General features: G+C 38.7%; 1 protein-coding gene across 1 annotated transcript in view; it reads right to left on the bottom strand.

Annotated features, from left to right (window-relative positions):
* adcy2a (adenylate cyclase 2a) overlaps positions 1–23445 on the bottom strand; it is a 55458-nt gene that overhangs the window by 20687 nt on the left and 11326 nt on the right. The window contains exons 3-4 of the mRNA XM_070834814.1: positions 15281–15442; positions 2214–2363 (exon numbers count right to left, since the gene is read on the bottom strand). Of these exons, the coding sequence (XP_070690915.1) occupies positions 2214–2363; positions 15281–15442 (312 nt within the window). The remainder of the gene's footprint in view (positions 1–2213; positions 2364–15280; positions 15443–23445) is intronic.

Raw genomic sequence — 23445 nt, forward strand, 5'->3', positions numbered from 1 at the left:
GTCGCAGGGAGCAACAGCGCTCCAGGGTTACTGCGAAATGCTCCACCCAGAGCACGGCAGTTGAAACAACACAAGCTGGATTCAGCATAAAGATAACCAGCTCCACCCTAAGCCTGGGCTCTCACAACAACAGCTGGATTCCCCCTCATCTGACTGAATAGCTGCCCAAAAGCTACAACTGCAGCAGCTGTAGTAAAAAAAAAAAAAAAAAAAAAAAAAGCTAGCAACATCCAAGCTCGCACAGCAGTAAGCCTTAATCGCCACCTTGTTAATTTCTCACTGGGAGCCAGCCGCACCAAATTCACCTGCATTAATCGTTCTAACATGTTCCAGCTTTACACACAGCAAAGTGGAGAAAAGCACTAGACATAAATACAATGTTGCTGGTTGGCGGGATAACATTATTAGTATGAGTGTATTTGGAAATGGCACGACATTCAAATAAGTTTTTACATTAGATTGTTGTGAAAAATGAGGAAGCGAAGAAATGTATTCATTGTTGTATAGGATTCCAAAGAACTTATGTTGAAAGGCAGAATGAAGGGTACAGTAACTACAAAATGTTACTGTGTTTCTCAATTTTCCACAGGAGGAAAGCAAAAAATAGGAGATGCCAACTTCCGTAATGTAACAATAAGGCTTATCACTATTACAGGGTTTGTGAAAGCCTTATTTCAAGTGTTTGTGTGTGACAGAGAGCGCATGTGGTAGAGCCTCCTCACATTAAACAGTGTAATTCTGAACACCGAATGGATAAATCACATATAATTGCCTGTGGATATTGTTATATCGTGTTAATCAACTGCAAAGAATCAAGTTTGCAGTTATGGGATGTTTAACACTTTTACTACAGAGAGTTTAGCGTGTGTAGTAGGCTCCAGGGACTCAACATACTCATCACACTAACTGAGGTCATTAACAATTACCACACTCAATAAAATAACTCCTGACACGCGTCCTCTGTGGACTCTTTCCTTCCCCAAACCAAAGGAACAACTATATACGGAGCTGAATGGATCTGGATGACTCAGCAAAATGAAAAATGGTAAATGCCTGCAGAGTGAATATTTAATACCATTTTGGCACAGTGCAGGTATATCAGACACACATCTACACTGGAGCATGTGAGCAGAGAGTGTGAGAGGGAGAATTTTAGATGGATTTTTTTTTTAGAAGTTGGAGCGTCATCTTTTCTCCCACTCCATCCCGCTCAGGTTTCACTCGGGTACCACTCACACCATGAATTTAAAACATGCCCGAGTAGGGTAATATCTTATTGATTCATTTATAGTTTTAGTTTGCAGATCTGAAATGGAGAAAAGAAGTGACACAGGAGACAAGAGAGGGAGAACTCATGACAGAGAGAGGTTTATTTCTAACTTACTGGAAGACTGCGTGCAGTAGTCCACCTTCTCCTCTCTCTGTCACTCTCTCTTCCTTCCCCATAAACACATACACACCTTGGCCGCTGCAACTCTCAGCCGCTGTCTTTTGTCGCACAAAACTGTGCTGCTATAATGCATAAACTTGGAGGGCAGCATTTCTCTTTTTTTTTGGAGTGAGCGATGAGTGATCCGAGTGGAGTGAGGTAAAACCTGAATTGAGCGCAGAGTGATAGTGAGAAGAGCAGCTCTGAGTGGGGGAGTGGAGAGGACGAACAGCTTCACGAGTAAGGAGTGGAGATTCTCATGGTTCCACTTTGCTCACATGCTCTGGCGTACACTGATATAACTAAAACTTTGCATTAAGATGCATGATGCTGCAGTGAGGATTTTTTTTGATACTCCTCAATAGTTTCAACAGTTCTCTCTTAAGTCTAGAACTAACCGGTGAATGTCCTAAAAAAAATCCTTAAAAAATCCTAACATAACCTAAATGCAACACAAACCCTGACATTGACCAACATTGGTCATTTTACTCTGGATTAAACATTATTCTCAGAGCTCTGTGTCATAATGTTTTAATTCATTTACATGTCTTGTTTGTTGCCTTACACAGACATTATCATCATCATCATTAGTATCACTGCCACATTTCCCTCATTCATTTTACATAATCCATTCCTCATTTGTAAACATTTTCACTTCATCAATTTAATCATTACTGTAACCAAAATCATCATCATCATCATCTCCATCAGTGCTACTACATATACCCACTGCCTGCTGACCTTTACTGGCTCACAGGTCATTAAAACTTACTGACCACTTTACCTGTTGTCTCTTCTCAAACTCCAGTTTAATTGGGGACTTGATGCAGTTGCAGGTGTCCTGATAAGTCTGTTTAAGTGCCAACTCCATTAGGTGCTTGTGGTACGCCCCCGCCATGTTGCCACACAGGAAAATAATTACATTGGCCAAAATCTGTACGGGGACAGAGGGCAGACAAAGGCGGTGTTAGACGAATATCAGGCAAAAATAATCTTCAAGTCAGATACATAAATGGGTTGCTAGTAATCTGGCATTCATTTAAAAGAGCAGAAACAGAGCTGAAGAAGCCCTGTATGTTTTTTGTTCATCCACACTCTAACAACCCACTTAAGAAGCATGTGAAAATTATTTACTCCATTACAAGTAAAAGTCCTGCGTGTGTTATCTATTGTGCACAATGAAACAGGCAGCATCAGAAAAGCCATTTTATCTCCCATGGCATAAAAAGGTATTGAGAAAGAAAAACCTGCAAAGTCAGGAATAGGGTAAAAACTTTTCCCAAAGGGTATGAAGTCTTGGCACCATGGATCCTGCAATGATATTGTACAAATGTACAATGAGGGACATAAATGTGTGTGAATGTGTGTGAACTACACACCGCCTTTGCTTGATTGTGTACTGCCTAAAAATAGCATCACGTATTTCCCCACATCAGCTTTGTTTTACTGTGGCTTGATCAACCCTCCCTCCACTATGGTGAGGAAATGAAAGAAATGAGAAACTAAATTAAAAATAAACCCAGTGGTTAATGATGTGTCCGCACCTCCCGTCTATATAAATAGACTTTCCTTTGAGTTAAGATTCATCACACATAAGGAGGTCTGTCTATTTCTTAATTAGAGTTATTACAGCAAATTCCACATCCCACTACAGGCTCTATTTGACCATGGCATGGCTTAAGCTGCTGTTAATGCTAGTCATGCGTGTGTAAGGATCACTAGACCATCTAAGCACAATACATCTTGATTGACTGCATTTACTGTAAAAAGTAATTTTTCTGCCGACTCTTCTAAATCCATTTACCTGGCCCCATGATGATGCCAAAAAAGCTACAAATATTGGTGATGTCTATTAACATGACAGCAATATCGCCAGATCTGATAGCTCACAAACACACCAACACAGAATCACACACATGTGCACACTGTATCAGAAGTGTAGCTGAACAAAGAACAAGAGTTAAACAAGAGCTAACGTGTCATTTTCTCGAAATTCAAGACAAGTTTAACATTATTGGCCACACTAATTTAAGGATATAAGTATTTAGAATATTAGCAAAGATGTCTCCATTTTTAATTCATTCAACAATTGTGTTTTCCGCGGTTTACATGGGCCTCACAGAGCCACAGCTGTTGCTGCATACTTTCAGTCCAGTCCTGTATTCATATCGTCAGGCTCTAGAGGCGGTCTTTGTTTGACAGATAATCAGCGATGGCTTCATGGCACATCCTGTGTAGAATGCTTACAGCCATGCTGTATTGTACTGGTACTGGTTTATCATAAGAAACAGATAAATAGAAAACGCAGACGTGCAAGGACTATCATAGAGATAACAAGCAGTTGTATTGGCCACGCATGCAGAAAACACAAACCATTAAACTGCTGTGTTAAATGTGACACATACGAATAAATGCACACTCCAACCAAAGCACATGACTATACTAACAGAGAATGCAAATTGAGATCTTTGAGAAGTGCTATTCAGATTACTTTCATTTCGAAACAGTGCTTTATCTTCGTTCACATTTTATGGCAGCACTACATAGGAAGCTCCATTAGAGGAACTATTACGATAGGATGTGGCCCAGTAATGACAGGTGAGTGTAAAAAGACCCAGGAGCCTCACTAACCCTGAGCTCAATGTTTTGCAATTTAAAGCAAATTGACAATTTAATGGTTCTCTCCCATCACATATTGAAAATACTGTCTCACACACACACACACACACTCTCTTGGTTTCTGCCATGTGTCATTCTCAGCTGTTTAATATTCACTTGCAGTCTGTGTCTTTCTTTATAGCATTATGGTGACCTTATTGTCAAACTGTCCATAGGCCCTTCTCACAGCAGACATTTTGACTTGTCACAGTAAGAAAAGCACAGGCTCTGTCCAAGAGAGCTGTGACAGTGAGTCAGGATGCAAGTCAGCACCCTGAATCTATAGCAGGGAAATGGAATTCAGCCACCATTCATTTGATTATTTACACCTGTGCTTTTCTTACTGTAGCACGTCAATATGTCTTCCGTGAAAAAGGCCTATTGGCAATTTGCTTTCTTTCCTCTGACGTAAATGCCCCTTATATATTAATACAACAGCAATAGGAGAATAATCCTGTAACCTTTTACAGAAAGGGATTGATCTTTGTTTTTACATTGTAAAGCTATTTAGTCTCTATATTCTGGAGCTGCAAGCCAGACAAAGGCAGGTGCAAATACACACACTCATATATGTAACTATACAGATAAGTACCTTGGCATCAGTGCTAACTTGCTTTCTTTTTGTCAACTGTACAGACTTTCCTGGTGTTCTATCTAGAACAAGACACGCTTCTAACAGTTTCATAACCAGGAACTAGAGCGCAACACCTATAAAACAATTCAAAACCAATAATTACAAGTACAGATGTATACAGCATTCTTACTGAGAAAACAGGATCCGATCTGCATATTGATCAGTATGCTTCTTAATATATATCACATGAATGCATAAATAACAGAGAATACTCCGGCAGTGTACCTATCTATCCTTTATAATTGACAAAAGCAAACATTAGGGGCAGAGGCCATGTGCATGAGTGTGGTCTGCTGGCTGGGTTTATGTTCACATGTATTCACAGTATTCGGGACAGACGTCCCACTTACTTTCCACTGTATTTATTATCCCCTCTCTGCACATTTCTAAACATTGAAAGAAGAGACACAAATTAAAAGGCATTACATTTATAAGCCTGCCTCAGTTCATGACTGCTTATTTTGCATAGAAAGTCGGACAAAACAGTCTGAACTTTGTGCCACAGAACAGTATTTAGAGCACTGGGTTCAGACAAGTACAATGAATGCCTGAAAGCAGGCACAAGGAGATTTACTGGGGCTTTTGTATGCTGCTTTATAAAAAGGGTTTCTAGCAGTGCATATATTGGATGCAATATTTTATAATCTCACTTTAAGTAACTCTAAAGCATCATCATATTTAATCGAAAATCCATTCAACTACCCATTAATTCCCTCTTTGTGATCCTGTTAATTACAAATGAGCATTAGAACCCAAAACATAAGCTAGAAGTACCTGTTTGCAATTTTGTATTCCCCAAAACCTACATTAGATGTAAAGTATAATTTCTTTGTGACTGGTGGGAAATGGTGAAAAGAAGTCTCTCTCTTGGTAGATTGACAACTTACTTAGTGCTTTTAAGAAGTAAGTTTACTGAAGTTTGATTCACTGCTTCCTTTGGACATAGAAGATTTCCTTCAAGTGGCCATGCTTGACCTCAGACTGAAAAGATGTATGGGATGCATTTTTCTTTTGGAGTTCATCTTTTTATATGCAGCAAAGACTGGAGTATAGAATTTTTTTATAGAAATTTTTAAATTATTTGTCAAACCCTTTCAACCAGCAACTCACAAAAAAAAAAGCAAAAACTTGTACACCTGCCTTGATGTATAATGCAGTTTACAGTCATTTAGACCTGTGTGCTTCTCTATTAGCAGACATCTGTTAGACAAGACACTGACAGCGATCTAGACCATCTCAAAGGTCAGTTGTGTAAATCGTCTGTCTATGTGAATCATCTAGACCTCACTGGTACCCAATTACTGATAACAGCAGGGTTAGATGAGGATGGCCTCTAAAGGGATTTGAGCCCCGCTGGTGAATTCTGGGATTTTGTAAATCACAAAGCTAAGCCCTGTGCAGGTTATCATTGCTGTTATTTTACAACCCTGTGTAGAGGAAGACAACCATGTATGATCCGTGTGAAGATGAATCTTGATTTAACGACTTGCTGGAAACAGAAATCCAGCAGACGGCTTTCATGATCGTTTTAACGGAGATGACCATGACTAAAAATGAGCACCAAAAACTATATAATTCTCAAGAGAGAAGAATGGTGGGTAACCTGAATCCTAGGTGACATAAAATGTGGTCTCTAGTTACTCTAACTTCAATGTTGAAACAAAAAAAAGAAAAGATATGAGAAAGCAGTGAAAGTCAATATTAAGTCAGTGAAGGTACAAAAAAAAAACCTTCATTTGGATTCAAATGGAGCCCTACTTCCCCTCCAACAGGCACTATATGTAATATGCAACAGCTGCTACCACTGTGAAGCTGTGAATCAGATAAAGCTTAAATAGAGTCTGAGCGTTGTGATGAATTATTGATGCTTTAACAATCAACAATTAATAACAAAGAATACAAATGAACATTGGTTTATGGCTGAGAGGAAAGGTTGTGATAAAAAAACGAGGTGGGTGACTTACATTAATAACTGTCAGTATTGCTGAGTTTAAAGTCATTTTGGACAAACTCCAAATATTTCAAAGTATAGGAGCTAGTCCACTTAAAAAGTATAGCCATTGCTCCAGGAATAGCAGAGTTTTTTTCAACACAGCTTTGTTGTATATCCAGACATTTGACAATAATACCTAAAATCAAATGTCCAAAACATTGCAGTCAACAATATCAGGTTAAAATGTATGTGTGTGTGTTTGAAAGAGAGAAAATAGATAATAGTTGATGTATGGAAGATGATATTAACAGATTCTTAAAACGGTGAGATAAGATAGATTGGTTTGGTTTGGTTTCTTACCTAAAGCTAGGACTCGATTGTTCCAGCGTTTCCATCTTTCCTTAATTATACCAAATCCCCAATTAATATGACTGTGGCCAGTTAGGCAATTTGTGGCTGAGCTGTCAATCAAAATCATGATTCAGGAATATAACAAAAAAATATGGAAAGTCTTGAAATTTATTATTTTCTAAATATAAACAGAAACTGCTGTTTTTGCCCCCATAAAAAGTTCAATAGATTTATCAGAAACATTTATGACCTTCGTTACATTAACCCAAAATCGCATTCAACTTCTGTAAAGCATAGCTGTGTGGAGATAGTAAAAGACTAAGTATATTTGTACATTGAGTTGTCAGATCATTCTTTGCACCTTTTAGTCATAGAGAAAAATATAGTTTGAGAGAAATACCACAATAATGACTTAACAGTGCATTAAATAATTAAATATTTCTAAATGTAACATGCATATAAATCTGGACCCAACAGGGGGGCTCTCACCTCTTCAATAAGTGAGCTGGTTCATTAAGTTTCCAATGAGATAGCACTGTAAAGTTTAATGGACTTGACAAAGTGGAGATGTCAGCATGGTTCCTTCTCACTTAATACCCCTGGGCAGTTTGCACGCACACTAGAACAATGCATACGTGTGGACATTTAATGGCTGACATTTACAAATCCCTGGGGGGATAGATTGGTGTTTGTTTCTACAAATTGCTGAGCAAGTCTGAAATATTAAAATGATCTGAGATTAAAATAAATCAGAAATTCAACATACCGCTAATATATGCATGTGTGTGTGCTAGTGTCAGTGCATGTGTGATCCATGTGTGTGCTTCTGAAGGAATAAAAAACATGCTTATACACTTTCTTGTTCAAAACACTCTCATGTCTCTATGGTAAATATGTAGCTAGGGCAAGCAGCCACTTAGATGAATTCAGCATAAAGTCTGGACACAGGGGAACAATATTTGACTACTAGCGCCTTCAAAACTCACTAATTTAAACATTATATCTTATTCGTTTAATTTGCTCAACACCCACAGTGGACTACTCGTATGTTGTGGTTTTACATGGGTTATGTGTCCAACTGTTTACCAGTAAGAGACTGTGTCTGGCCAAGAGACAGTGTTGGTCCAGCTCTTTGTCACGACAGGCTCGGGCTTACATCATCCTTTTTAAGTGAGAACAGTGCCGTTGGATGAGAGGATGCTGTAAGGCTTGTGTGTCCACTGCAGAGCAGCAGTAATAACCTCTCCAGCTGTCTATGGGGCAATCAAATGGCAAATTGACTGACATGCTTTTGAGTTTTTACTGTATTATCTGGATGCTGTAATTTGTCCAGAGAGTGCTTAAGTAAATTGCTTTAGCCAATAGCAATATCACTTTAAACTAATATATTAAGGATATGCATATGTCTTTATTAGGTATAAATACCTCATAAGATTGTGGGTTTTCAAGAGCCATACACTTAACAGCAGCACTCCAAAAGGTCCACCACCTGATATTTTTGGATGTTGGAGGAAAAACACTACATGTAAATAATTTAATCCTTAAAAGGTTAAAAATAACGAGAAGTTAGAAGAAGTTACCAAGAAGACACCAAGCTGCCTTCAAATTTCTTATTTTGTCAAACCAACAACTCGGAGACTCACTGATAAATCTTTACATTTGAGTAGCTGAAATGTTATTTTGACTGCATTCCAACCTGCATTGTGAATAAAATCTCTCTCTGAATGCATTTGCCATTAGTTGCTTACACAGTTGGAGATGTAAAGGTCAATGGCTCAGACAGTGTAAACTGCTGGGTGGAATTTGGTGAGGAAGATTAATGAGACATTCTGTGCTATACCTGAAACAACAACTGTTGTTTAAAGGCAATAACGTCATAAAGACAAACAGATAGTTGGTTTTGTTTTGATACCTCTACTTATCATAGATGTTGTTGTTGATACATGTTCTTCATTTAGCTTATTACAGTTTCAGTAATGATTAACTGCCATTTTACAGCTCCACTCTGTATTTGTACTGGTCAGATTTGGATCATCTTTTACCATGGCAACAAAAATGTTGTATTCGTCTGCTTGTTTGTCTAAAAAAGGATAAAAGCTAAATAAGCCCTTTGTGGATGTATAATAGTACATGCTGCTCAAGTAGAGTGTGAAAACCCTTTAAAGGAACAGTTAGGCATTTTCTTTCTTGCCGAGAGTTAAAATAGAAAATTGTTACCACTCTTATTGTACAGCAATCTCTGAACCCATCCACTACAGTCTGATGATGATTTAGCCTCTGGGGGCATGATCCAATACTTCAGTGATTCCAGTGTAGCCAGTGGATATCTGAATAATGGATATCCGTGCAAAGACTTCCTCTCTTTAACATTTCGGCTCATCTCTATTAACAGATATACGATATTTGATAGATGACTGCATGACTTAATTTTTTAAAAAGCTAATAAAAAGCTAAATCGCCATCAGACAATACCCAAAAGGTTCCACAATACCTGATGGGGAGAGGGCATTTGCCAATGCCTTTCAACTCTTTTGCTTCCCACACAGACTGCTGCTCAAATGTGATTAGTCAGCATTGCTCAGACTACAAACAGATTACAAATGGAAACCACATCCATTCCCATACCAAAATCTTGTTTATTGCCTTCAGATTTTGCATTTGTATGTAGATATGTACAGCACTGTACAGTAGATGTGATGCTACCACCAGCAGCCAGAGTCCATGCTGTTTGCCAGACAACCTCACAGTGATGACAAGTGACTGCGACTGGCCAAGAAACAGTGTTTGTCCAAATCTCTGTGTCACGACAGGCTCAGGCTTACGTCATCCTTTTTAGGTGACAGCAGTGCGGATGGGTGAAAGGATGCTCTCAGAGTTATGTGTCAGAGGGTAACCACTGCGCAGCAGCTATAAAAACCTCTACAGCTTTTTATGTAGCCAAGAGAAGGCTGCTGGATTTGTAGCACTACAGAATGCTGTTCAATCAGATGAAATTGGCTAACACGCTTTTTGACTTTGAGCCTGTTGCAAGAGTTGGACCAACACCACTGGCATATGGCCAGAGAAACCCAGAAGAGAAAAATGCATGCACGCACACTCTCTGCCTGACACGCACAAATACACGGGCAAACACAAAAACATATATAAAGTATACACACATGGGCAGAAACACACATGAAGTTGGCAATATGAGTACAGTCCTCTCAGTACAAATGCATGTAACAACACAGGTTAAGCCCAAGGATCAGATCAAATTAAGCTACAATAAATGATTAGTGGTAAATTACTTTGATGCCTTTCTACTTTAGCAGTTAGTTTGGATCACTGAGCGTATTATCACTGTGTCGCATGTTTAAAAGCCAAAGACAGATATAAATCTTCCAGAGCAGATATAGGGAATGCCATTGCGTGGCTTAAGTTTGTATGTTATTGCAGATGTACTGTATATTAGGTACATTTCGTATGACACACTTATTGACATTCCTGTGAAAATTACACAAGCACAGGCCAAAACGTCAGGCTAACTGGGATGAAACAGTGCGGTCCACTATGCGGTTGGACATCTATGACAAACTTGGTTTGGATTTATTAGTATTTGCTGTTCAGAAAGGCAGATTGCAAATGTGTCTAATAAGAAGATAAATGGCTGTTCTCTACAGATTGTTACTTCACCTACTTACTTACGCCGTGTAAGTAGCCAATTGACCACTATTCTGCTATTTACCACCAGCCCAGTGACAAAGTCCCCAACAAGAGGCAGACATGATACCTGAACAGGTCAAACACAGGACTTTCAACCAAGAGAGGCGGGTTCAAGCCAGTCCCTTGTGATAAGTAATGTCAACATAACGCAGCATGACATAAAAAAAGAGATATGGTTGTGTGTCCTTAATATGTGGATGGAATTTTGGTTGATGATGTGAAAAAGTTTGATTTCAAGTCCTGTAGGGACAGATTAAACTAAATCTAGACTTTCACTTGATCTTCCCAGCTGCAGTGGGCAAATGTCATTCTATAACGAGACCTAGCACCCCACTACTGCAAGTGCTGCAGAGAGTAAGCAGCAGATTATTGGATCCAATATTCCCCTGAAAGAAGAACAAGGTACTCAGGGTGCCGTTTCCATGGCACACTGAATGTGCTTCCATGTGATTACAAAACACAATGATGACAGTTACATGGCACCAGTGACAAAATAAAGGGAAGAAAAGACTGAATGGTTTTATAATTGTAGCTAAAATTGTACTTCACTGTCAAACTGCAGAAAAATGTGATGTGTTGAGCTTTGAAAACATCACCATCTACAGTTTTCTAAATCGATCTGGTGTGTAAATGTCTTAATGCTCGGATTTCTTTAACCAAATATATGTGCAAGTATAACTGCTAGGTCCCATTTTTTGGGACATTGGACAGTCTTCGTCTTCCCATAACAAGGGCCCAAAGGATCTATATTTCCAAAATATACATAACCAAAAAATTTAATAATTTATTACTTGGATTTGCAAAATGTTTTTGTGACTGTGATTTGTTTTTTTTATATCTATTCTAAACATAAAATGCAAACACATCGAGGCACTGTTGCACTAAACTCCACATATCTTATACGCATAACTGTATTTGTAACATCATAATTTATGCCCGATTCATCCCAGCCGTAATCATAACCACAGTTAGACTTGGGCCTAAGCACAGTCGCCAGTGACAGAAAACAACATCAATGTTACTGACAATAAGTACAATACTGATAACGACGCATAAAGAAGCCAGGATTTGGCAGAGTCTGTGTTCACCAGGGGGCATATCGCTCCTTGGCAATGCCACATCTTGCCCGGCATGCCATCTTGACTGCCGATTGAGCAGCAATCTGTCTCCTTCCAATAATGCCTTTGTAACTTGACATACACATGGAGTGTACAACATATTAGGAAAGCCTTCCTAACATGCCTGTCATAGTCAGTGTTTTTTTTTTTTTTTTTTATATTCACTGCTCATCAGTCATTCAAAGTCTCTCCATATTGTTGATACAATACTTCAAACATTAATGATTATACATGGTTAAGCATCTCTACAGCTCTGACTGAAATCCAGAATATATATATATATCATTTTCTAGACAAAGTGAAGCCAGAGAAGCGTGCCTTTTGTGTGTGTTTCAAAAATAATCTGAGGAGATCATTTTTCCTTTCTTTCCATGCATGTTGTCTGTTCCTTAACCCTGCTTATCATTGTTGTTGTTGTTATCCTAAAATTTCCACTGTGTTGATTTCCATATTTCTGTTTTTGATTTCATTCTCGTCTGGTCTTGGTATCATTGTCTGTCACAATTGTCAATCACACATGTTTTATGTCTTTCTGTAAATCAGTTGTCATTGACAACAACACTGGCCAGTAATGTCGATATTATCCTCTCTCACATTCATGGCACAGAATTTAAATACTATATTCAAATTATCACCTACCTATCAACTATCCCCTTTGAGTACATACAGTTTACTGCATGAATATATTACGCATAGTAAGTATATAATGCTACATATAAATTAAACTTTGAAAACTATATACTAAAGTGAAGTAAAATATTTGAGGACCTTGTTTTTCTAATAACCATTTGAGCCAATAAAAAAGTAATGAGGAGGACTTTTGGTAATTGAATATATTATAATTGGGAATGTTTTACTAATTTCTTTTTTATTTACTCCTTACTTGCATTTTTTAAGCCAGGAAATGTCTGAATGATGGAAACAGCATAATGAATTACTTCATACATAATTCAGTTAGGAAGTCATTAGTATTTCTGAACATCCTTTTTTTGGTTTCAGTTGCTATCCAACATTTTTACAACAAATATTATCTTGGAGGACACTCCTCTATGACAGATTTTCCACTCGAGTTGTGCTGACAGGCAAACTGACCTGATGCACAAAGGGAGCTGGCAGATAGTGACCATGCAGCATACAGCCCCAGGCTGCCCAGATGCCAGTATGGCCATGCTAGAGTCACAAAATATGAAAGAAAAATAGGCTGAGACTAAATAACAGGCCATCAGAGCACACACAGGCAACGGATATTGCTTGTGAAGGTTTAAGAGTGGTGAATACAGACAGACGTGAAGATACAGGCACAAGAATCATTGAGTACTGGAACAGAGCTGTTATGACTGTCATTATGTGCATTATTTTGTTTTCCTGTTATCTGAAGAACAATATGTCCTTTGAATATGGGAGTGTAATTTAGCCTTTAGATTTATTGTTTAAGATGTAATAAAGGTTGTTGTTATGCTCATGCTTGGAGTGGCTTTAAAAGCTGTACCAGCTAGCAATTGTTCCAAGCTTGGATACTCGGGGTATAAATACTTTAGAGATGTCTGCAAAAATCAAGTTGAGTGTCAATCACATTGTACGACAGAAAACTGTACCATTAAGATGAATGACCATATACGATCAAATCTTTAATATGTAGCCACAATCCAGTCAGTCTGTGATTGAACCAATGGGGCTGACAAACAGAAGTACACCCAGAAAAGGCATAGAAGGGGCACTTTACATGAGGCACAAGGGGTCATTGAGGTGAAGAGATGGTAAAATAATTACTATGCATTTATGTATGATAGAAATACCCTTTGTAATATAGCCCTGGAATGTTACCCTGGTCTTTGAGCACTATGATTATCAGGGAGGTAAAGCTTTTGTGACATGCTTACTTAAATTAATATTGTTATGTGTCCTTTATGCATTAGTTGAAATTAGCCTTAAGTGTACAATCAATGACTTTTTGGAATAAGGTTTGAATAAGCTCAAAATGAATTAAAGTCTGCGTTAACAAGGTAATTGGTTTGCTGATATGGTTATTTCTTTGCCTCTCTCAGCATATGCCAACTGCCTGAGCATTTTGCACTTCAAACAGCAATACTGCTGGGAAGAGAGTGACCTTTTAATAAAGTATATAAAAAAACACATTAGAATTTCTATCACTCACCTGCTATGCTAACTTAGTTTTAGTTTAAAGGTCACATTTGCTTGTTTGCTAAAAATACAGACTGCGTGGTTAAAATGACAAAAAATTTTCATTTTGTGAGCAGGGTGGAGAAACATCAAATGTCTGGAAAGGAAAAACAATTTACCATTAAGATTCCAATCTGAAATGTTAAACAAAAGAAAAGAAAAAAAACAGTGGTTACACTTCCCATAACGTATGGATAATTGAGGATTATTGATTAATTAATTAATTAATTTCCTTTTCTTTATGAAGAACCTTGTCTGAAAAATCAACCTGTTAGAGGTTTCTTCCCGTTAAAGGGGAGTTTTTCCTGCCATCGTTGGGTCTCTCTCTTAATTAAAGAGTTTGGTCTAGACCTGCTCTTTATGTAAAGCATCTTGAGATAACGCTGTTATGAATTGGCGCTATATAAATAAAGATTGATTGATTGATTGATGAACGTGCATCTCTGTTGATGGCAACGGGATGCCTGTGTGAGTATAAAACAACTGCATGTGGGTTGGTTTGCTTTAGGCAACAGTGAGTCCCTTCAGTGTGTCTGAAAACCTCTAAAAGGGAAGTGAGACCATTTTGAGTACAACTGACTGTCAATATATGACAATAACAAGGAAAATCAGCCCCAGATTGAAAATATCCAAAATGATTATTAAAACATTTGTTGTTTCTTGCTAGGTTCTTCAAGGTTAATGAATTCTTCATGACAATACAAGTCCACTGAAAGTAAATGAACGAATCAAAGAAAACAACTCACACTTCTTGGCCACTGGGACCAATTACCAACTCCAGGAAGTTACTGATCCCTTGCCAGGAGACGATTCAGAACATAACCTCAAATAAATACATAACTTCAAATGGCGAATTGTCGCTTTTATACTTTGGCTATTGTATGGCTTTAACAAACAAGGTAAAACATGATAGTTAGTGAGCTTCTCATGAGCTGCTGCTACATGGATTTTGCTGCCTTTGGACAGAGCCAGGCTAGAGGATTCCTCCTGTCATGATTCTTTATGCTAAGCTAAGTTAACTGGCTGCTGCTCTGGTAAATATTTACCATACAGATATTCCTTAAATGTTTAACTATTCCTTTAAACTTTAGTCCTCTAATCCTCTTGTATATACTGTTATGTTTTTTTTCTGTTGTGACACCCAACTGAACACTAGTCAAGTCACTAATTAAACCTAAATAAATTGATTAATAATTAATCAATAAATGCGTCTGTTCTATTGTATATTAACTTGACTTCTACCATTAACCCGCACTTATATTTGATCACCTTACCTGCCACACTACTGGTTCCATGTGATCAGCTGTGGTTGACAGGCAGACACTCAACACAATGGTGTGAGAAACGGAGGTCAGGACACTGGCGATGATGGCGTCCCGCATAGAGAACGGCAGCATGGTGTAAACCACAAACACAATGAACAGGAAGAATGACACCTGTGGAGAGAGAGAGAGAGAGAGAGAGAGAGACTCATGATACACCTGCAAGAGGAAAGCAGTAAAGAATGAGAAAAAGTGAGAGCAATGGATGCGCAAAAAAAATAAATACAGGCGGAAATAAAATATCAGTGTCGGTAGTCCTGCAGGGAAAGAAGGAGCTTGACCCCCCCAAGTCTGAACACCACCAACACAGCATGCTAAAGTGAAGTTCATTTATACACAGCTGCATCAGTGGCATCAAAAAAATATAAAAATCATGCCTGCTCAGGGAGGTATTTTCTATAAAGCTAGACACTAAACTACGAGAAGAAAATGGAGGAAGAAATATAAATTTGTTCCATTCAGCATGTCATTGTTATGCACTAAACAGTCAATCCATTATAGCATGTTTAGCATCTTACCTAATACCCCTTGATTGCAGGAAGCAAACAAGGGGACAATCAGTTCTCACACTTCAAACCTGACACCTGTCATGTAGCATGTAGAGTGCTTCCCTTTTTACCCAAGAATCACACCCGCAAACACACACACACACACACACTTCTCATATACGCCTTCTGCTGCAGGGTTAAAGCAGCTCATCTGCTGTCGTGCATGGGTAGAAAGAAGCCAGTGTTCTCACAGGCTGCAGCCAGGTGCCAGTTAACCTTTCTTGGGTTATTTGCCAGTGGGAGAGCATGTTATGGTGTAAGAGGAAGTGAGATGGACGGAGGAAAGGGAAGCGCAAGAGAGGGAGAGAGAGTGAAAGTGAGAAAAACAGTACATCTTCTGTTTAAGCCTGGGTAACTAACATACCGTTCTACACTGCTACTTTCTTAATGGCCAGCTATGGCAGTGAATGTAAATAGTAGGAAACATCAAAGGATGGTCTGTTACCTTTAGTCCAATGATTTATTCATGTTTGAGTTAAAAAATGAGTAATAAGTGTTCTGCATTTGCAGACCTCCTGCTGCTTCACTACAGATAAAAGTAGGACATATTTACTCATTAGCCTAATTGTGATCATCTGTTGTCGACTCATTTTCTCAAATTGTTAAACAAAGGTGGACATGTTAAAACAAAATGCCTTACAGTTCTTATGGATCCACTGTATGGCTGGCAAAGTGTTTGTCAGTAGCAGATTGAACATACTGCAGTTCAGGCTATCATCTTACATTTACAAATACTTTTTTTGGACCATAAATCATTGTTATAGCTGGCATTTGCCAAAGTGGACCGATTTTTTTAAATGGATATTGGCTATAAAATGTATTGTCTGATGAATCTCAGCAAAGTTTTCTCATGCTGTGCTTCTGATTGCTATATGACAGTATGACAGCAGATTGTGACTGTTGCTCTTCTCAGAAGAGCAGCAGTCAAGTGAAAGCAACATATGGAGGTTGGCATGATGCACCAGAGAAGTTAACACTTCAAACCAACAAGTTAAAATGGCAGGCTCAGCCATTGTCTCTTGTAAATATTATTTAGCAACATAGTACACAGGCGCAATTTATCATTTTAATACCAAAACAATGCATGTACACATAGACCAGTGGTGGCTGGTCAATAGAGGGTGTGCTGTGCATCAAGCTAGACAACAGCATTGCTTGTGTGTCAGCCCTCAGTGCCTGTAGCCCCACCCCAGGGTTTGAAATTAATAATTTTCTTCCAATGTCTGCTGCAATCCTGAGACGCGGACATGATCCTTGTTAAGTCAACTGTCGCAGACTTAACCACTGTTGCTACATCCCATTGAAGTTCACTTTTTTCATTCTACATAATAAATATAGTTTAATATTATTTCTAATATTATTTATTATAACACACCATTTCATTGGTTCACTTTTGGCTGGCAAAGAAATTCTGCTGTGGCTGTTCCCTGAACTTCTATTGGAATAAAAATTTTAAACCACAGGTGTTAGGCCACGATCCAAAAATTAGAGAGATACATTTTAACACTCCCTTTAAAAATAATCTTTCCATTTTATTCTAAATTGTAAAGCCGTTTGTAAAGTCTGTTTCTGACATAAATAATGATGACTGACACCAAGTCCTATTTATCAGGCTACCTTTTTTTCACTACCTAGCACTACAAAAAACAAGACAAATCATGTCTCAGAATGATGCATTTGTTACTTCCATGTTCAATTATTGTAATCCCTTATCATCAGGCTGCTCCAACAAGTCTCTAAAGACTCTCCAGCTGGTCCAGAGCTGTACTGCATGTGTACTGACAAGAACTAGAAGAAGATATATGATATTTCTCCCATGTTAGCTTTTCTGCACTGGCTCCTTGTAAAATCCAGAATAGAATTTTAAATCCTGCTCCTCGCCTAAAGAGTCCTTAATGGAAAGGCACCATCATCCCTAATACAATTAATATGGTTGCCGTTGTTATTAATGACACTGTTGGCTCTCCCTCTCTCACACACAACCCTGAAAAAAAGCCAGGTTTCTTCCTGTTAAAGGGTTTTTTTTTCCTTGCCATTTTCGCCTGGTGCTTGTGGGGGATTCTACGATCCTTAATTTTGAAGTGTAGGATCTTTGGGTCTCTCCTTATCCAAGAGTTTGGTCTTGACCTGCCCTACATGAAAATTGTTTTGAGAGAATGCTTGCTCTGAATTGGCACATTACATCATTACAAATGAATGATTGATGAACATACTGGAATCTGGACCCTTACACACAGAGTCCATGACTCATGCTGAATGTCTTAAATGACAAGGACATGTATGTTTAACGTTGAGCGCACCAAACGGGGTTGAATGAGAGGTACACTCAAAGTGCTGTATGAAGACAAAAAACACTGTTGACTAAATAAAATAAATGTGAAATTATGCAGCCTCAATATATTTATTGCCTTAATAAAGCCATGAAGTAGTCAATAATGTCTAAAATGTGTTTCCTGCACTCAAATATGGAATGGCTTGCTTGGAGGACCGCCTGTTAAGGCCTTTTTCATTGCCTCCTTTTCTCTCTGGAATAGAAGTATTAATGAGGTGGCCATTAATTATAGAAGCCAACCACTTGTCAAGGGGAGTGACCTCTAATGTCCTCTGACCCTGGACAAAAGCACACAATGATTATCCAGCACACAGGATCCTACGTCTTGGAGTCAACGTGAATATCCGGCCGATTCTTTCTAAAGTCCGTAATGATTTGTCGCCCTGGGCTGGCAGGGGCCACTGCTGCTTTGACATTGTGCCACCAATTTCTCTTGTTGGTCGTGACAGAACTACGACTGCAAAACTGTACAGACCCTCTGCCCACCCTCTGCAACAACCGTCTCTTTTTCATAATCAGTGGAGCTTATCTGTATAGATCTGCAGTCTGGCATTTCCATTTTTACTCCTTCTTAAGCCGTTTATATGACTGCATAAACCAATAGCTCCCCATAATAATCCCTTCTGCGTGACTGAAAATATTGAGTATCCTGAGAAAAAGGGTTTTATTTTCTAAACAAAAACACAATGCATTACCTTTGCACCTGCAAGAATTGCCAATATATTTTTAATATACTATGGCGCTGAAAACAAATAGTAAACATAAAGTTTTGTTTATTTGCACTGTTCTTGTGAGGTTTCTGTGTGTCGGTTACTAATCTCTGACCTAACTCTTTTTCAGGCACAGTCTTATTTTATTCATACAGTGTTACAGTTCAGTGATACTGGCAACAGGAGTTGGGTCACAAAAGGCAGAGACTAAAGGTTTGTTTAAAGCAGTTTACTGAGAAGGGGTATTGAAAACAGAAATGACAGGAATGCAATCGCCAAGCACCAACATGACTAGTGATGACTAGTCATCTATTTATAATGCGAAGTAACTGACAAAACTAAAAACAGCTCTGGAAAGCTATGTCAGGTCATTAGCAGAGGTGAGAAAATTAAACAGGAGTGACTAGTGGATAAGTAAGGAATGGATAAGTCCTTAGGGTGGTGGGAAATGGTGCAAATGCACTGTTCTTTGTCTGAATAATCTTTAATTACCAGAATGGCTGTGGTGTTTTTGCAGTATGATAAATGTGCTTGGAATGGCGACAGTTTTCCTCAGCCAGCTCTCTGTTTTTACCAATGCCCTGCTTAGTCAGAAATGCTCTAAACACACAAGTCATCCAAATTTTTTTTTAAAAAGATAGATGTAAGCGCAGAATCAGAACGGATTCAGGGAGCAACAAGTAAAACAGCCACCAATGTAAGGTAATAATAATAATGCATTTTATTTAGGGCGCCTTTCAAGGCTCTCAAGGTCGCCGTACAGAATACAAATAAAAGTACAATACAACAAGTAAAAACGGGTAGAAAAACAAACAATAAAATACAGAAACAGTGCAAGATGATCAGAGGGAGTAGGAGAGTGTGAAAAGATGGGTTTTGAGTCTGGTTTTGAAGAGGGGTAAGGAGTCAGTGTTGCGGAGGTCAGGGGGGAGTGAGTTCCATAACTGGGGAGCCGAGCGGCTGAATGCTCGGCCCCCCATGGTGACGAGGCGAGCAGAGGGGACAGAGAGATGGACAGAGGAAGAGGAAGAGGATCGGAGGGTGCGGGCAGGTACAGAGACGTGAATGAGGTCAGAGAGGTATGGAGGGGCGAGGTGGTGGATGGCAAGGTGGACACTGAATGAATCTGGTGAACAATTAAGATAATGTGAACCTACAAGCATGAACATTTTGGATTTTTCTCCTCTGTGGATGATTAAGAACTACGTTATTTATTCATGTCAGACAAGTAAGACAAAAATATTACCTTACAACATAATTTGCTCACAGTCCTGAAAAGCTTTTCTCCAAATGAATACTGAATGAAATGAATCCAATGCTGTTTCTCAATCATGAAACTGTGCTAAGAATAATGGAAAGGCTGCGGGGGGGAAGACACCTACTGACTTCTCCTGTATACTTGATACTTGATGCAGTAATAAAACAGCGAGGCGCTTCCTTCAGCATGGTTAAGGCAAGAACATAAAGACCCTCTCTCTGACAATTAAAGTGTGTGGACACTAAGTGGACAAAGCTTTTTTGTGGTCCATCACGGTACAGTCAACTCTGCTTCTGCCCCATCAATCAATGCCTTGATAATGACACTAAGGGTTCATAAAACAAATTGTAGAGATGGAGTGTCAGATAACAACAGGCTTTTAGTCTGCAGTCTGTGGCAGAGATTAGTTTACAGGCTAGATTTACAATGTGGCATGAGTGTATATGTGAGCACGAGCTGTCTGTTACTTAACACTAAAAAAGGACAGATTTATTGATTTCAGTCTGGGCAGATCAACCTTAACCCCAGATATAAATCAATGTGATTAGCACAAAAAAATATATATATATATTTTCCATTTTCCCATAGAATCAAAACTCCAACCTGATTTAAGAAAACCCCTTAATTACTCCTCTACATGTTATCCTGCATCTCTCCACGTCTCTCTCTGCTTCCCACCCTCATATCATCGGCTTTATTTGCATGTCCTTTCCATCAGTAGTTCCTGTCCTATTTAGGCCATCTAAACTTTTCTTTACAATTCCAACCCAGGAGCCCTCTTCTTTCACCCCAACTCCCATTTCTCCATCCACAGCCTAATGAGGCTGGCTGTATACTCAAAAAGGAGTGTGTGAGTGCACCAGTGCATGTGTGTGACTGAGAGGCAGACCGGGAGGTATCCAAACAAACAGACAGACAGACAGAAGGAAAGGAGGAGATGAGGCAGGGTCCAGACACCTCTCGGTGAGGGGTAGAGGCTGGACCACACAGATAAGCCCATCTCCCCACCGTCAGCAAACACAGAGGGCTTTGTGGGGAGTGGATAAGCATCCAATTGATTTCAGGTTTGAAAATGGAAAGTGTACAGTGTACAAACTAACTTGGGGAGAGAAGGGATGGTGAGCACAACACAGCTGAGGGAATATTTGGAGACTCTGTGCTATTTCTTTTACCTGACAGTGTACTGTACTAACAGTGCAGTTTGTGAAGCGGCTATGTCTTCTTATCTCGTGTTATGTGTTGCTTTGGATCAAAGAAAGCACTAAATTATGACCTGAAAGTATCACAGGGAAATGATGAGAGCCAAGGCCATTTTGCTCTGCAGAGCTTGATAAGCTTGCTGATTAGCACTATTATCACAGTGGAGAGACAGCTGAAGTCTCTTTCTCAGGGGCTGTATCTATGTGTCTACATCCCCTTTTCACAAGAGTCTGGGACAAAGTTCAGGAAACGGTTGTACTGATGCATGATCCATGCCTCTAAACCTTATCAATCAGAAAGTTCCACATCTGATTATTGACCAACCAGAATGATCCCATCCCATCAGGTGAAGCTTAGTATAAGTATTTTAGAAAATTTGTTTTCCTGCGTTCTTAATCCAGATCCTTTGTATTCCAGATCTGTAATGTACTCACTGTGAGCTAAAGAATAAAACCATTTGCATTAAAAAAGTAAAGTGTTTGATTCATCCGTGTCTCAATTTTATACTTCCTACAAATCTACTGGTGGCTATTTAGTTAATGTTACTGAAGGTTACGCAGCAGGAAGACAACTAACCACAATACCCGCTGTCTCTCTATGAGGGTGTCAACACAAATAATATAGTCATTTTGACAGCAGACTATGTTCCCCATATAGAGAAGCAGCTTCATGGCATTGGATCAAACAAAAAAAAAAAACATATGTAGGACAATAGGGAAAATCTAGTTTTGTCTAAACCAGAGCAGAAATGTAAGTGAAATATATTAAAAGAGTAGTCATCTGGCCTGGAGTTCTTGTTAACAGTCCCACATGTATTTTTGGAATCATTTTAGTTTTATTACAGTTTAATCTACACTTCAATATGTGCTGTTTTTATGTTTTAACGGTAACATTGTCTCTTCATATTGTGCTACAGCAGTTATCCTCTTTCATATCACATCCTTTCCCTCCAATTCTGCCACACTCCTACTACTACTCCTCTTCCAGCCTATTATCTTCCACAGATTTATGATATGATCACTTTCACTTGACACATTGAAACAGGCAACATATGCCGTTATATTTTACTGTATACTGTGCTGTATTTCAAATAAGAGATGTTTTGGGGGCTTTTGAGAGACTATATTAGATGGCATTCATCAACAGTGACAGTCAGAAGTCACTGTTATGGATAATTGACTATGGAAAACACAAGGCCATGTGCGGATTTTAGTTTCAAAGAATAATTTTCTGTTAATTACTGTAAAAGCAGCACAAGCCAGTTAAAAGATGAAAAAAAAGGCCATCACTAGAAAAATGTTTTCTTGTGACAGTCTTACTAACTTGGGATGTGCATTTCAACCAAAAATACTATTCAATAGTAATTGTGAACTAGTTGAAGGTTCTTCGAATATTGCCGTGGCTTATTAAATAAAATTAGATGCAAATCTGGTATCAAAGCGTCCTCCATTTTGAACTTACAATTTCAAGACATGGTGCAATTGGATAAGCAGCACAAATTCACTCTTTCAATCTTCCACAACTGATTTATTGGGCCACCCACGGCCAGCAGAAACAGGCTATGAACACAACATTGACGCAATTTTGATCTTGTAAATTGATATGGTAAACTTAGTTAACAATTGCTTATTTACACATCTAGCAGTAATGAAGCAACACTATCATTAATTTTGAGTCATGTTTCTGCCCACCTGATGAATGTAACATGAATGTTCACCATTTATTCTCTTTTAGCTCTGGTTTTTGGTCTCTACCATCTCCTGGGGGAAATATATGGCTCCTAAGCTGCTACATAAGTAGTAGTGGTATTCAAATTGCTGTGACTTTGGTGTTCAAACACGTTAGTTAGGATCCAAACGTACTCTTTAAAATACCAAAGGCACACAATAAAAACCAAACTAACTGAGCAGTAGAACAAAGTAAAATTACCGATTTGTTTTTTTTCCAATGGAGTCTGGTGGCTTTGAATTAAGAGATGCCTTTTCTGCTTAAACAAAAAGGGTCGTACAGGTCTTTCTCTGTAGGGATCTTTTCAGTTAAGTTGTTGGACACTTCGAATAACAATCTGA

The sequence above is a fragment of the Pempheris klunzingeri genome, chromosome 8 (genome assembly GCF_042242105.1).
Source record: "Pempheris klunzingeri isolate RE-2024b chromosome 8, fPemKlu1.hap1, whole genome shotgun sequence".
Taxonomy (NCBI): Eukaryota; Metazoa; Chordata; class Actinopteri; order Acropomatiformes; family Pempheridae; genus Pempheris; species Pempheris klunzingeri.